Source organism: Kogia breviceps, chromosome 9 (assembly GCF_026419965.1).
Source record: "Kogia breviceps isolate mKogBre1 chromosome 9, mKogBre1 haplotype 1, whole genome shotgun sequence".
In the NCBI taxonomy this organism is placed as follows: Eukaryota; Metazoa; Chordata; class Mammalia; order Artiodactyla; family Physeteridae; genus Kogia; species Kogia breviceps.
This window is the reverse complement of record NC_081318.1, coordinates 1,512,042-1,524,830: the sequence shown is the minus strand read 5'-3', so window position 1 is coordinate 1,524,830 and position 12,789 is coordinate 1,512,042. Positions and strand designations below refer to the sequence as shown.

The following is a 12,789-nucleotide window of genomic DNA, read 5'->3' as shown; positions in this document are numbered from 1 at the left end:
CAGAGTTCTTAAAGCTCGGACCCCTTTGCGGCATCTTTGGCTGCTGGCGTTCATCTTGTAACTGCAGGGTGTTTGTTGCTCACTCTGGCCTTTGGTTCTTTCCCTGCTGTGGACTTGCCCATCATCTGTCAGGACAGAGTAAAGGTGTTTCTCTAGCGTCGGCTCTCAGCCGTGAGCTGAAAGAAGCAAAGACTGTTCATCACTGGACAGACACGACGAAAAGGAATCACTCGCATAAGTTTGTTCCTCTGGTGCCTTTAGGAGAATCTTGCTTCGGCAGTTACCTCGTTTTCAATAAAAACGCCTGTTCCTTTTGTCCTAGGAGGCTATTCTGCTGATCACCCCGTAATCAGAGTCTTCTGGAGAGTTGTGGAAGGGTTCACGGATGAGGAAAAGCGCAAACTGCTCAAGTTTGTGACCAGTTGCTCCCGCCCCCCTCTCTTGGGGTTTAAGGTACACAAGCTCGCCGCAGCTGGCTTTAAACACCAGCTTGTAACTGAGAAAGCCAGCAGGGTAGCTGGGGTAGCAGATGGGGCTGAATGAAGTAGTGCGGACACATTGTTTTCAGAGAATAGTGTTGACAGTGTGTCAGAACACCCAGTTGATTATTTTGGTACTGCGTTTTTAGCCTCATTAGCTGAGTATTTCGGCTCCATCACTGAAGGATTGGTTATTATCTGTGTATCCTGGTGCTGGTTTTATTTGGGTTTTTTTTCCTGCGTTCATAGTGTCGACCTCTTGCTGTGGGGGTTGTCACTGTGTTGGGGGTTAGAAGCGAGGAGCTGCTGCAGCTCGGCGGGCGCACTGTGACGTGAACGAGCAGCATCGCACGTCTGCGCGGCTCAGGCTGGTTTCACTTTTGAACTGAAGAAAACACAGGCTGTGAATGTTGATGTCGGGTGTTTGCGAAGAATGATGCGCGAGCGGTAGAATATTTTTTCCTAGTTGCTCATTGTTACTTAGTTCGTGTTACCTGGCCTTACCGTGTCGTTTCTGGTAATTCGTGTTGGTCTCATATAAAGTGGCTTAATAGTTTTAGCAATTCATATTGGTCACGGGGGGCTTCCCTGGTGGCACAGTGGTTAAGAATCCGCCTGCCGGTGAAGGGGACATGGGTTCTAGCCCCGGTCCGGGAAGATCCCACATGCCGCAGAGCATCTAAGCCCGTGCGCCACAACTCCTGAGCCTGCGCTCTAGAGCCCGCGAGCCACAGCTGCTGAGCCTGTGTGCCTAGAGCCCGTGCTCAGCAACAAGAGAAGCCACCGCAATGAGAAGCCCGCGCACCGCAACGAAGAGTAGCCCACGCTCGCCATAACTAGAGAAAGGCCACACGCGGCAACAAAGACCCAACGCAGCCAAAAATAATAAATAAATAAATTTATTAAAAAGATAAAAACAGGGCTTCCCTGGTGGCGCAGTGGTTTAAGAATCTGCCTGCCAATGCAGGGGACACGGGTTTGAGCCCTGGTCCGGGAAGATCCCACGTGCCGCGGAGCAACTTAAGCCCGTGAGCCTAGAGCCCGTGCTCCGCAACAAGAGGAGCCACCACAATGAGAAAGCCGCGCACCGCAACGAAGAGTAGCCCCTGCTCGCCGCAACCAGAGAAAGCCCGTGAGCAGCAACGGAGACCCAGCGCAGCCAAAAAAAAAAAAACTTGATCCCTGGTTGGGGAGCTATGATCCCACGTGTCTCGCGGCCAAAAAACCAAAACATAAAACAAGCAGTATTGTAACAAATTCAGTGAAGACTTTAAAAAATGGTCCACATCAAAAAAAAATCTTAAAAAAAAAAAGATAAAATTGGTCATGGGACAGTTTATATTTTCCTTATTCATAGTTTAAAAAAAAAGCTATATTTAATAGTTTAAAGAGGCACACAATGATATATATAACATAAAATAATACCAAGTTAGGTAAGCATTGTATATTGCGTCTGCTTGTGAAACCTAATGGATTGGCATTCACTTTCCAGTAACTTTGCATTGGACACTGAGTTACGTATCGGTGATTCTTTTCTTCAGCTTTTTACTTTGAAATTATTTAAAATGTACAGAAAAGTTGCAAGAATTGAACAAAACTTATTAACCCACTTTGACCCATTGTGTACATTTTGCCACATTTGTTGTATCATTCTCTCTCTATACATATATTTCTTTCCTGAATCACTTGGGAGTAAAAGTTGAAGACACCGTGTTTCTTACACGTTTTCCCTACCACCTCAATACTCTCTTACACAGCCACAGTTAAGTGAGCAAAAGTAAGGAAGGCAGGTACTGAGTGATGTACTGAGCTGCTCTGAGCCTCTGCTTCACAGAGGGTGGTCCTGAGACCTTGTCGGAGTTAAAACATTCTCAGGCCTCACCCAGAGCCCCTGAATCCACTCAAGGAGGGGGCTCAGCCCTCCTGTTTCCACCTGCCCCTCGGTGTCCAGAGCGCCTGCAGTGGCCCAGCCGTCCCTCAGTGTGTCCTCCGTGGACTTCGACCTCCCTGGTCTGCGGTCCAGTCCAAGGCGCACGCTGTGTTTACCGGCTGGTTTCCTCCAGTGTTTGTTTAACAATTTCAGCGGGTCCTGCCATGTGACCCGAGAATGTCCCTCAGCACGGTGGAGCAGTTCCACTCCTGGGAACGAGTGGACTCACGTGTGTTCACACGGTTCTCACGGGATCGCCCAGAGCAATATAGTTGATAACGACAAAAAGCGACACAGTCCAAATGTCCACAAACTGGTCACGGATAAACAGGATGTCGTCTCTCCAGGCAACGGGATCGATTCAGAAATTAAAAAGAACGGATTCCTGATACAGACTACCACGTGTGTGAGCATTGAAGACATTGTGCTGAGAGAAAGGGCTCGGACAATAGACTACAGACTGGGATTCCTTTCACACGAAGCGGCTTTAAAGGGGTGGAAATGGGGAATTTGGGGGGGAAATGGCAACATTCTGAAGTTGGATTCGTTTATATATATATATATATATATATATACAAATTTACGTATCTTTGGCTGTGTTGGGTCTTCGTTGCTGCGTGCCGGCTTTCCCTAGTTGCGGCGAGCGGGGCCTGCTCTTCGTTGCGGCGCGCGGGCTTCTCACTGCCATGGCTTCTCTTGCTGCGGAGCACGGGCTCTAGACGCACGGGCTTCAGTAGTTGTGGCTCGCGGGCTCTAGAGCGCAGGCTCAGTAGTTGTGGAGCACGGGCTTAGTTGCTCCGCGGCACGTGGGATCTTCCCGGACCGGGGCTCGAACCCATGTCCCCTGCATTGGCAGGAGGATTCTTAACCACTGTGCCACCAGGGAAGCCCTGAAGTTGAATTTAAATTGTACATTTAAATGGGCAAATATTACAGTATGTAAGTTACACCTCAGTTAAGGTGTTTTATAAATTGACATCAGTAGCTTAATACAGCATCCCCAAAAGTGCCATCAGAACTAGAGCAGTAAAGTAGAGAAATGGGGAAAGGGGTGTGGCATAAGTGCAGTGATTCTGTTTTTCGTAGGAGGTGAATCACTGACTATTTCGGGGCAATGAATAATAAAGACATGAATATAAACAATTAATGAATAATATTATTCAGTGATCTAGCAGAACTAAAATCCCTTCTCTCTTCCAAATTCTCAGAGGGAGAAATAAGCATGCAAAACAAGACAACCAAACCAACTCTATTTACCAGATAATAGAAAACATAGAAATGAGAGCAAGCTGAACTGCCACAGCAGTGAACGTGCATAGAATAAACTCATTTATTAGAAGAAAAACACTCAGACTGAGTCAGAAAAAAACTGTGTACAAGTGACACACCTAAACAAAGTGATTCAGGAAGATTTAGTGATGCTTCTAGCTTGGTATACGATCCCCCCTCCTCCCAAAAGAAATAGGTGCGGATCTACTTCGTGAGTTTAAGCCCTGGCCTGCCAGAACCAGATATGAAAACTGGCCTCTATGGCTCTAATGAAAATTGGGCAGCAACGTGAAAGAAACATGTCTCCGCTTTTTGGTTCCTCTTGGGCTTGTAGTGAAGTCTGGAAATCTGGCCGTGTAGGACCTAAAGAGCAGGAAGCAGGCAGATGAGAAGTGCCAGCGGCAGGAATCAATGCAGCTAATACAGAAGGTCTCCCGTCGGAACGGTTAGGACTGTCTGTCTAAACAGTCGCGAATTAAATTCTTGTATATTAAGATTTTAATATGATTAGGTAATTTTGTCAGTAACATTTATTATGAGAGACAAAGCTTACAGTATCTTCCAGTTTCAAAACCACACCAAACCTAGAAGTAGGAAAACTAAGCATCTAGTTTCACGAAGGGAAGTTTGGAGGGTCCTACTCCATCAAAAAACCGAGTGGACGACCTGGAGGTTTCTGGCAGCTCCTGGTTAATTAGTTAAAGCCCGTGGTTTTTGCTTCAGTAAAAATTAGGAGTCTTGCTAGAAGGTTCTAGACATTCTGGCAGCCAGTGGAAGAGCCAGTAGGAGCTTTACAGGTTTGGAGGACGGGAAAAGTTGAGGGACGTACATTAACTTTCAAAATCCCAAGTAGAATTATAGTGAAAATTCTCTGGTTCTGTGTTGATGATCCCATATAATCATGGTTGAGTTACCATTATACCATGAAAAACAATTGTTTGGAAGCCATGAGACAGTCTTCCTGTTTCACATTTTCTTCAATGATCTGAAACATTTTAAATGCGAAATTTATTTAAGCGTTTTCAGATGCTTTTGTGGTTGTCATTGGACTCCAGATTTGGGGAAGTCACCGCAATATTTACGCTTTGCAGTAAGCTCGGTGTGCGTGCTGAAAGGGCCGGCAGAGCTCAGGATTGAAAGAAGAGGATGGCCTGTAGTTGAGGCGCCGGCAGCAGCGGCGGCAGGCGTGCTCAGCCTCAGCGTTGTGAGCCTCCTTACTGCCCGGCCGCTGGAGAAGAGGGGCGGCTGCTAAAGCTGATCGAAGCTTGATAGGTTTGCTGGATGTGATGGTTGCAGACAAAAGGATCATTGACGTGCTGTAGAAAATTGTTAAGTTGCCGCCGGGCCACATAATAAACTGATGATTTTTCTCACTCTGAATTAATGCAAATTCCCGTTTTACCCTGTTTAGTTATGCACAAAAGGGTACCCTTGACTCAGATTTCAACAAAAGAACTTCATATTTTTTTAAACTTTGAGACACCAAATACGAAATTCAATTAGCATTATGATAGAAACAGGTTAAATGTGTCATTTAACTGCAAAATATATTTCAAACTTTCCATTTACCAGTCATTTATCCATTTACCCAGTACTCACTGACCCTGCCTTCAGAGACCCTTTTCTGTTTCAAAAATGTGATGTTTTTATTTTAGTATATTCAAGCATTGGAGAAAATTGTTGCCCTCAGTGTACTCAGAATGCTAATTAATAAATGTTATTTCTGTTTCTCTTTTGCTTCTGTTTCTAACTTTTTAATGAGACATTTAAAGTGGCACACAGGGGGCTTCCCTGGTGGCGCAGTGGTTGAGAATCCGCCTGCCGATGCAGGAGCCACGGGTTCGTGCCCTGGTCCGGGAAGATCCCACATGCCGCGGAGCAACTAAGCCCGTGAGCCATGGCCGCTGAGCCTGTGCGTCCGGAGCCTGTGCTCCGCAACGGGAGAGGCCACAACAGTGAGAGGCCCGCATACCGCAAAAAAATAATAATAATAATAATAATAAAGTGGCACACAGGGGCTTCCCTGGTGGTGCAGTGGTTAAGAATCCGCCTGCCAATGAAGGGGACACGGGTTCAAGCCCTGGTCCGGGAAGATCCCACGTGCCGCCTAGCAACTGAGCCCGTGCGCCACAACTACTGAGCCTGCGCTCTAGAGCACGCGAGCCACAACCACTGAGCCCACGTGCCACAACTACTGAAGCCTACGCGCCTGGAGCCCACGCTCTGCAACAAGAGAAGCCACCGACCACAATGAAGCCCATGCACCGCAACGAAGAGTAGCCCCCGCTCGCGGCAACTAGAGAAAGCCCGTGCGCAGCAACAAAGACCCAATGCAGCCAAAAATAAATTAATTAAATTAATAAATTTATAAAAAAATAAAAATAAAGTGGCACATAAACTATAATTAGGGGTAAAGACAGTGGGTTTTAGCACATATTAACACGCCACATAGTTTTTGTTTCTTTGGTTTTTTTCACCTGCATTGGATTTTCGTTGCTGAGCGCGCGGGCTTTCTCTAGTTGCCGCGAGCGGGGGCTGCTCTTCGTTGCGGTGCGCGGGCTTCTCACTGCGGTGGCTTCTCTTGTTGCGGAGCACGGGCTCTAGGCGCGCGGGCTTCAGTATATGTGGCACGTGGGCTTCAGTATTTGTGGCATGCAGGCTCCGTAGCTGTGGCTCACAGGCTCAGTTGCTCCGCGGCACGTGGGATCTTGCTGGACCAGGGCTCGAGCCCACGTCCCTCCCCTGCGTCGGCAGGCGGATTCTCAACCACTGCGCCACCAGGGAAGCCCCCACAGGGATTGTGTAAGTGAAGTTTTTATTTGCCAGTAGAGAACCACGTAAAGACGACTGATGATAAGAAGCACGTAAGTCTCTCGAGTCAGCAATCCGTGGCTGTGCTCTCACTGCTCGGTTTTGCCCATGTCATCAAGTGTGTGCTAAGTCCAACATGCAGATGAAACGAGCCAGTTGGAACGCAGTTCCGGCCGTCCGGGCGCCTGCCGTGGGCTGATGTGACACGTGCTCGCGGGTCCCGGTCAGGGCGGGAGCTGCACTCCTGTTTTGTTCTTTCTTTTCCTCTACAGTGGCTAGTAGGTAATTATGTTTTATGCTAGTCTTTTTTCTCCTTGTAACAAAATTAATGTTTTCATTATAGAAAATTGGAAGTTGTGGTTAATAAGTATAAGGGAGAAAAGAAGTGCCTATAACTGCTCCCATTCTAGCCATTATCGTGTTTTGACATGAATGTGTGTTTGTATCTTATCTGTCTACATATGGGCATGTGTTTATGCAGACAGACATGATTTTAAAATATAGCTTAAGCTGTATCATGTCCAGTTTTACAGGCTGCTTTTTTCACTCAACATCACGTCAGGGTCATTTTTCCACATACTAGTCTTTGAAATGCCTTTAATAAACTTCATAATGTCGCATCATGTGAGTCTACCATAGTTTACGTACTGTTCTTCCTTATTAGTTGTTTACAACTGTTCCTTCCTAATAGTGCCGTCTTGTACCTAAACCGTCTGCACCTCTGATCGTTGGGACCCACTCCTAGAAGCAGGGGCCATGGCGAAGGGTGTGAAGTGTGCGCGCTCCCGCTGCTTTCCCGCCAGGCTGTCCCCACAGAGCTATCAGGTTACGCCCACAAGAGGACGCCACCGAATGGACTTGTCTCTGCACTGGCACTTGAAGCGTTTTCGCTCCTGTCACAGCTCTAAGGAGGCAGCATGCTAGTGTAAAGGGCGCCGACCAGAGGTCCACCGTCCTGGTTCTCACTACTCACCAGGCACCTGAGCTGGGCTGCCATTTTGCTTTTCTGTCGCCGTTTTCTGCATACACTTGGCAAGGAGGTTTAACTAGCCAGGCTTCTGAAACCCCGCAGTGGCGGAAAGGCAAGAGCACACGGGCCCGAGAGCTAGCAGACCGAGGCTGTCTGGGTAAAGACGGTCCCCGCTGCGTTGCGCGCCTGCTGGAAGGGAACGTACACATCACATCTTGTGTCTGATGATGTCCATGTATCACACAGAGAGTCACTGGTTATCTGTAGCCGTCTGAGGACCTGGCGTGTTCAGTCTGGAACCGTGTCTAGGAGTTCAGCCTGCAGATACTTTTGCCCAGTGTAAAATGACTTGAGGACATGGTTACTTATTGCATCATTGTTTGGAAAAAGTGGAAACGACCCAAGTGTCTATTTACAAACTGTGCTGCACGTGCCTGCTGGGGCCCGTGCAGCTACAGAGAAGCAGTGGGGGGGCCGGCTTGGTGCGGGAAGGCCACAGAGACGCATTATCAGATGGAAAACCGTCAGGGTGCAGACAGCATGTATAACGTGCTAGCGCTTCATGCTTGTTGGGTGGAGGAGGGAGGAAGCACGCTCTTGTCTCTGCGTCGGGTCTCTGTGGAAGATCCTCAAGACACCCACAGCATTGCTGCTCATGGGGTGGGAACTGGGCGGCTGGGGGAATTTTGACACTGTAGCTTCAAAAAAGAGCCAGAACGTCATTATTATGTCTAGAAAATGACAGCAAACGCCCGACGCCATCTGGACAAGCCGCTGTCCAGACGCTGCGTCTGCCTGGGGCGTCTTTCTAGTCTTTTCTGGCCTGCAGGCCCCGCCCTCCTCGACTGTGCCCGCGGTCCAGTCGGTGGGGGAGCGGGGTTGCTTCTTTGCGTGTCTTGTAAACTGGTCGCTAGAGGTTTCACCAGATTCTAGATGTGAATGTTTCCTTTGGCAGTAACACTGCACTGACGCCGTCGTGACGGTCGCATCCTCTGGCTTTGGGGTCAGACCCGGTGGTCGTGAGTCGTCTCTGCAACGCGGCTCCGTCTGTTTCCAGCGTCCTGGCTTCCGGCGTCTGGGCGGCTGGGCGGCTGGGCGGTCACGGTGCTGTGGCGCCGCCTAGATCCATTCTCTACTGTGGGTGAAAACAGCCGGCTTCCAGTTGTATCATTTCTTCCTTTCTTAGCTGATTTTTCTGTAAAGAAAAACTTTAGTTTTTCTCGTCAACTCTTTGATTACCCCGAGGACTGTTTGTACAGCCAAGATACGATAATCAAGTAAATCTTGGTTACTCCTCATTTACAAGTTATCAGAACATCGAGGGGGGATAACTGCCATCTTCTAAAGTACATTTCGGTTCCTTTATTATCATTATGAACTGCTAACATTTGATGCGTTTCAATCCATTGCAGTCACTCTTTGATAGTCGGTATCCCGTCCATGGGCGGGCGAGGGCCTTCAGGTGGGCTCCGGAGTCCCAGGTAGCTTTGGGTTGCTTCCTTGCTTTCTGGTGTGACGAGATAGTAACACTTGTCACGTACATTTCCTGGCCCACGTCTGGAATCAGATGTTTTCCCAAGAAGCCCTGTTTCCTTTCTGCGAGAACAGGTTGGTAGAGACCAAAACCCAGGCACTTGATCTGTTCATTGTCACAGGTGGTCATTGTGTCCAGGCCTTTTCAGTGGATGGAGCTAGGAAATGGGCGTACTTTTGTCCCCAGCAGAAAAATTCATCACAAGTTCAAACTGCTATTTCACACTGAAATTTAGGCGTATAAGGTTTTTATTTCTTTGATTTTCATATTGGGGTCTCTCTTCGCCTATGATAATCTTGGCTCCTGTTAGTTCGTTTGCTTCCTCTGATAAGTTCTAGGACCCTACTATAAGTTACAGTTCTATCTAATACTGATATAATGGTGGGGCTTCCCTGGTGGCGCAGTGGTGAAGAATCCGCCTGCCAGTGCAGGGGACACGGGGTCGAGCCCTGGTCCGGGAAGATCCCACGTGCCGAGGAGCAACTAAGCCTGTGCGCCACAGCTACTGAGCCTGTGCTCTAGAGCCCGCGAGCTACAGCTACTGAGCCCTCGTGCCACAACTACTGAGCCCGCGCGCCTAGAGCCCACGCTCCGTAACGAGAAGCCACCACAGTGAGAAGCTCGCGCACCACAACAAAGAGTAGCCCCCGCTCACCGCAACTAGAGAAAGCCCGCACGCAGCAACGAAGTCCCAACGCAGCCCCCAAAATTAATTAATTAATTAAAAATTAACAGCAGCCATTAAAAAATACTTATATAACAGTTATACATCATACTACAGTGGTTTTAGAACAATACCAATAATTTACTGTGACATTTTTGTGGTACGCGGGCCTCTCACTGTTGTGACCTCTCCCGTTGCGGAGCACAGGCTCCGGACGCGCAGGCGCAGCGGCCACGGCTCACGGGCCCAGCCGCTCTGCGGCATGTGGGATCTTCCCAGACCGGGGTACGGACCCGCGTCCCCCGCATGGGCAGGCGGATTCTCAACCACTGCGCCACCAGGGAAGCCCTACTGTGACATTTCTGAAAACCATTTAAGATTTCTTTGCAATTCCAAAACACTGGAAATATTCCTCTCTGTGTGATTAAGCCACCAATAAATAGGTTTATTTGTTTCATTTTGCTTTCGATATTTAGAGATTGCCTTTTTCTCTCCTTGATTGAAATTGTTTTACGTTCCATGTGGCTTCTGAGCCTAATCCACACAGTGTGGTTCATTTGGAGAAGATGGGCTTCTGCCTTTCCTGTAGTTTGGTATAAGCAGAGATTTATATATTCAGCTCTTTACCCTTGTACCGTTCTGAATCTTAAACACATTTTTAAAAGACTAAAAAGAGCTTTAGAGGCCCTGTTCACTGACAAGGCTGTGTCTCCCATGAATTAATGCTATTCTTTATCCCTGTTTATGCGTGGAGCCCAGGGTTACATACAGTATTTGGTAGAAATTGAGAGCTGAGTCTTGAGCGCGGTGAAAGAGCGAGTGTCCTTTTGGGGAAAGGTGGCTGGGGGCGGCAGCTGTTGCGTGCGAGTCTGGAAAGCTCATTTCAGGCCGCGCTTGTTAACCTTCTCCTGCGCACCCGCTGTCTTCCAGGAGCTGTACCCCGCGTTCTGCATTCACAACGGGGGCTCCGACCTGGAGCGGCTGCCCACGGCCAGCACCTGCATGAACCTGCTGAAGCTCCCCGAGTTCCAGGACGAGGCACTGCTGCGGAGCAAGCTGCTCTACGCCATCGAGTGCGCCGCGGGCTTCGAGCTGAGCTGAGCTGAGCTGAGCCGGCACGGCCGCGGCCCACCCTCGACGGCGAAGGCCAGGGCCTCCGCGCGGCACCTCCGGCCAGCAGGGCGCCCAGGCTGGACCCCTGGCTCTCCTGGGTCCCTCCCCCGCCACCCCTCTTCCTGCATTTTTAAATCATTTATTAAGTTGTGCTCTCGTATTTAGATGGGCGTTGCTTTTCAAATAACTTAAATGTTATGTGCCACGTGGCTAACTTAGTAATTTTGCCAAGAAGAGCACAGTTTTAAGACTGGTGGCAACTCAGTGAAATTAACCAAAGATGAAGCTTTGGCTTTGCTGGTGGAACCGAGCGCGGCCCGAGCCACGCGGCCCGGGCTCCTGGCAGAGGCGCTGCTTGTGGCTCGGCCCAGCTCTGGGTCTTCAGAGAGACGGGCCTGAGGGCGGAGAGGCTCGCTCTCGGGGCCACTGCTTCTCGTGTGGTTGAATTGTTTACAAGCCTAATTGGTAAAACTAAAGGCTTTTTTCCCCCTGCTGCCTTTTCCCAGAGTGGTTAGGTTTGGAGAGTAGATGACAAGGGTAATATTTTATTTGTGTTTTTTAAGCCATTTCCCCAAAACGGGACTAGCATGCTTGTTTCCGGCTGCCGCTGCCCTGCATCCTGATGGTTTGGACTTTACTGTGGGGGGTGGTGTGTGAGGCGGGAACTTCCTTTTGTTTCCATTTCTGTCTCCACCTTGTGCCTGGAGAGCTTTCAGGGGAGGGGGTCTCGGTCCGGTCCCTGCGGCGTGCGTGACCCACGAGGGCTCGGGGAGAGGAGACCCTGCAGCGCCGTCTCAAGTCACTTGAACCAAAGTGGCCCTGCGCCTTTGCACTGCGGCCCGGGCTCCGCGGGCCGGTCCCCCTGGATGTGCGGGGACGCCGTGCTTCCGCACCTGCTGTCCCCCCACCGTCGGTGCTGCTGTGTAGGGGGGGCGGGCGGCCCAGGCGCCTGGGGCCTGGGTGATTCTCTCGGGATTCGGCACTTTATCAGGACCTGGGTGGTTTCAGTCTCCACAAGTCTCCAAAAGCGGAGAGCGTTTTAGAGCATCACCTGTGAACACAGATACTGGGGCCGCGGAGGACTCTGGACCGCGCGCGACTTCTCTCCCACGGCCGGTGTTTCGCTGCCCCTGGAGCTCTGGGCTGTCGTGTTGAACTGGCCAGAATTAGCAATATACTTCTAACTGTGGGGGAACTGAATGACACTTTCAAGACCGTGACCGTTATCGAAACAAAATGTATAATTTCTTAATCTGAAGAATAAATTAAGTGTTTAAATGCTCTTTGTAGTGTTGATACACAGAAATAAAATAGGGTTTGTCCTTGGTTTTATTTTTATTTTAGGTCCTTTTGTGTTGAATGTTCTATATCTTCTTATTAGTTGATTTGTATATGTTATTGTCAGTATTTTGGAAATGGAATATCTGGGACTGAAGAGAAACGGGCAGTTACACTTATTTGGGGTTTTTTCCTTAGCTGTTCTGAGCGTATTTATTTGTAGGTTCCAGTGGCTGAATACTTGCATTAAATTTTTTCCCAAGTCTGTGTTGGAGTTGTACCCCAAGTCATTGTAATGAGCTCTGTTCTGCCCCAGTGAAACCACAGCTTCTGAACAGTTTTATCAGGCTCGTTGAAACGTCAGCAGTTCGTACTGGGTGCGGCCACCTGTGATTCAGAGAAGGTGCACTAGGCAGTGACGCCTGCCGTGTGAAATGCGCTGAGCGAGGCTTCGAGAAGGTTGACCTGTAACAGCCCTTCCCGCACGTGCTCTGGTGAGAGCCACGCCCTCCAGGAGTTACCCTCACCTCGCCGGGTCTCACTGGGTTTAGCATTACATGACTGAGAAAATGACACTTCAGGAAGATTCTCCTTTCTCCATTGTCTCGTTTGCCGTTTCCTGGTTCTGTTCTGCTCTCTGGTGCTGGTAGTTCTGTGCTCACGCCATGGGAGAGGCTGCAGATATTTCTCACAGGCTGTGTGTCTGCGAATAGACTTCTGCCTGGTGTCCCCGGAAAGCTG

General features: G+C 49.3%; 1 protein-coding gene across 5 annotated transcripts in view; it reads left to right on the top strand.

Annotated features, from left to right (window-relative positions):
• The window catches only part of UBE3C (ubiquitin protein ligase E3C), a 119,151-nt gene extending 106,834 nt beyond the window's left edge, over positions 1–12,317 (top strand). For 4 of the 5 annotated variants that reach the window (XM_067041742.1, XM_059074679.2, XM_067041744.1 and 1 more), the window contains 2 exons: positions 323–453; positions 10,588–12,317. In XM_067041742.1, the coding sequence (XP_066897843.1) occupies positions 323–453; positions 10,588–10,758 (302 nt within the window). In that variant the 3' untranslated portion in view covers positions 10,759–12,317. The remainder of the gene's footprint in view (positions 1–322; positions 454–10,587) is intronic. The other variant, XM_067041745.1, reaches the window with a different exon arrangement.
• Positions 12,318–12,789: the final 472 nt, after the last annotated feature.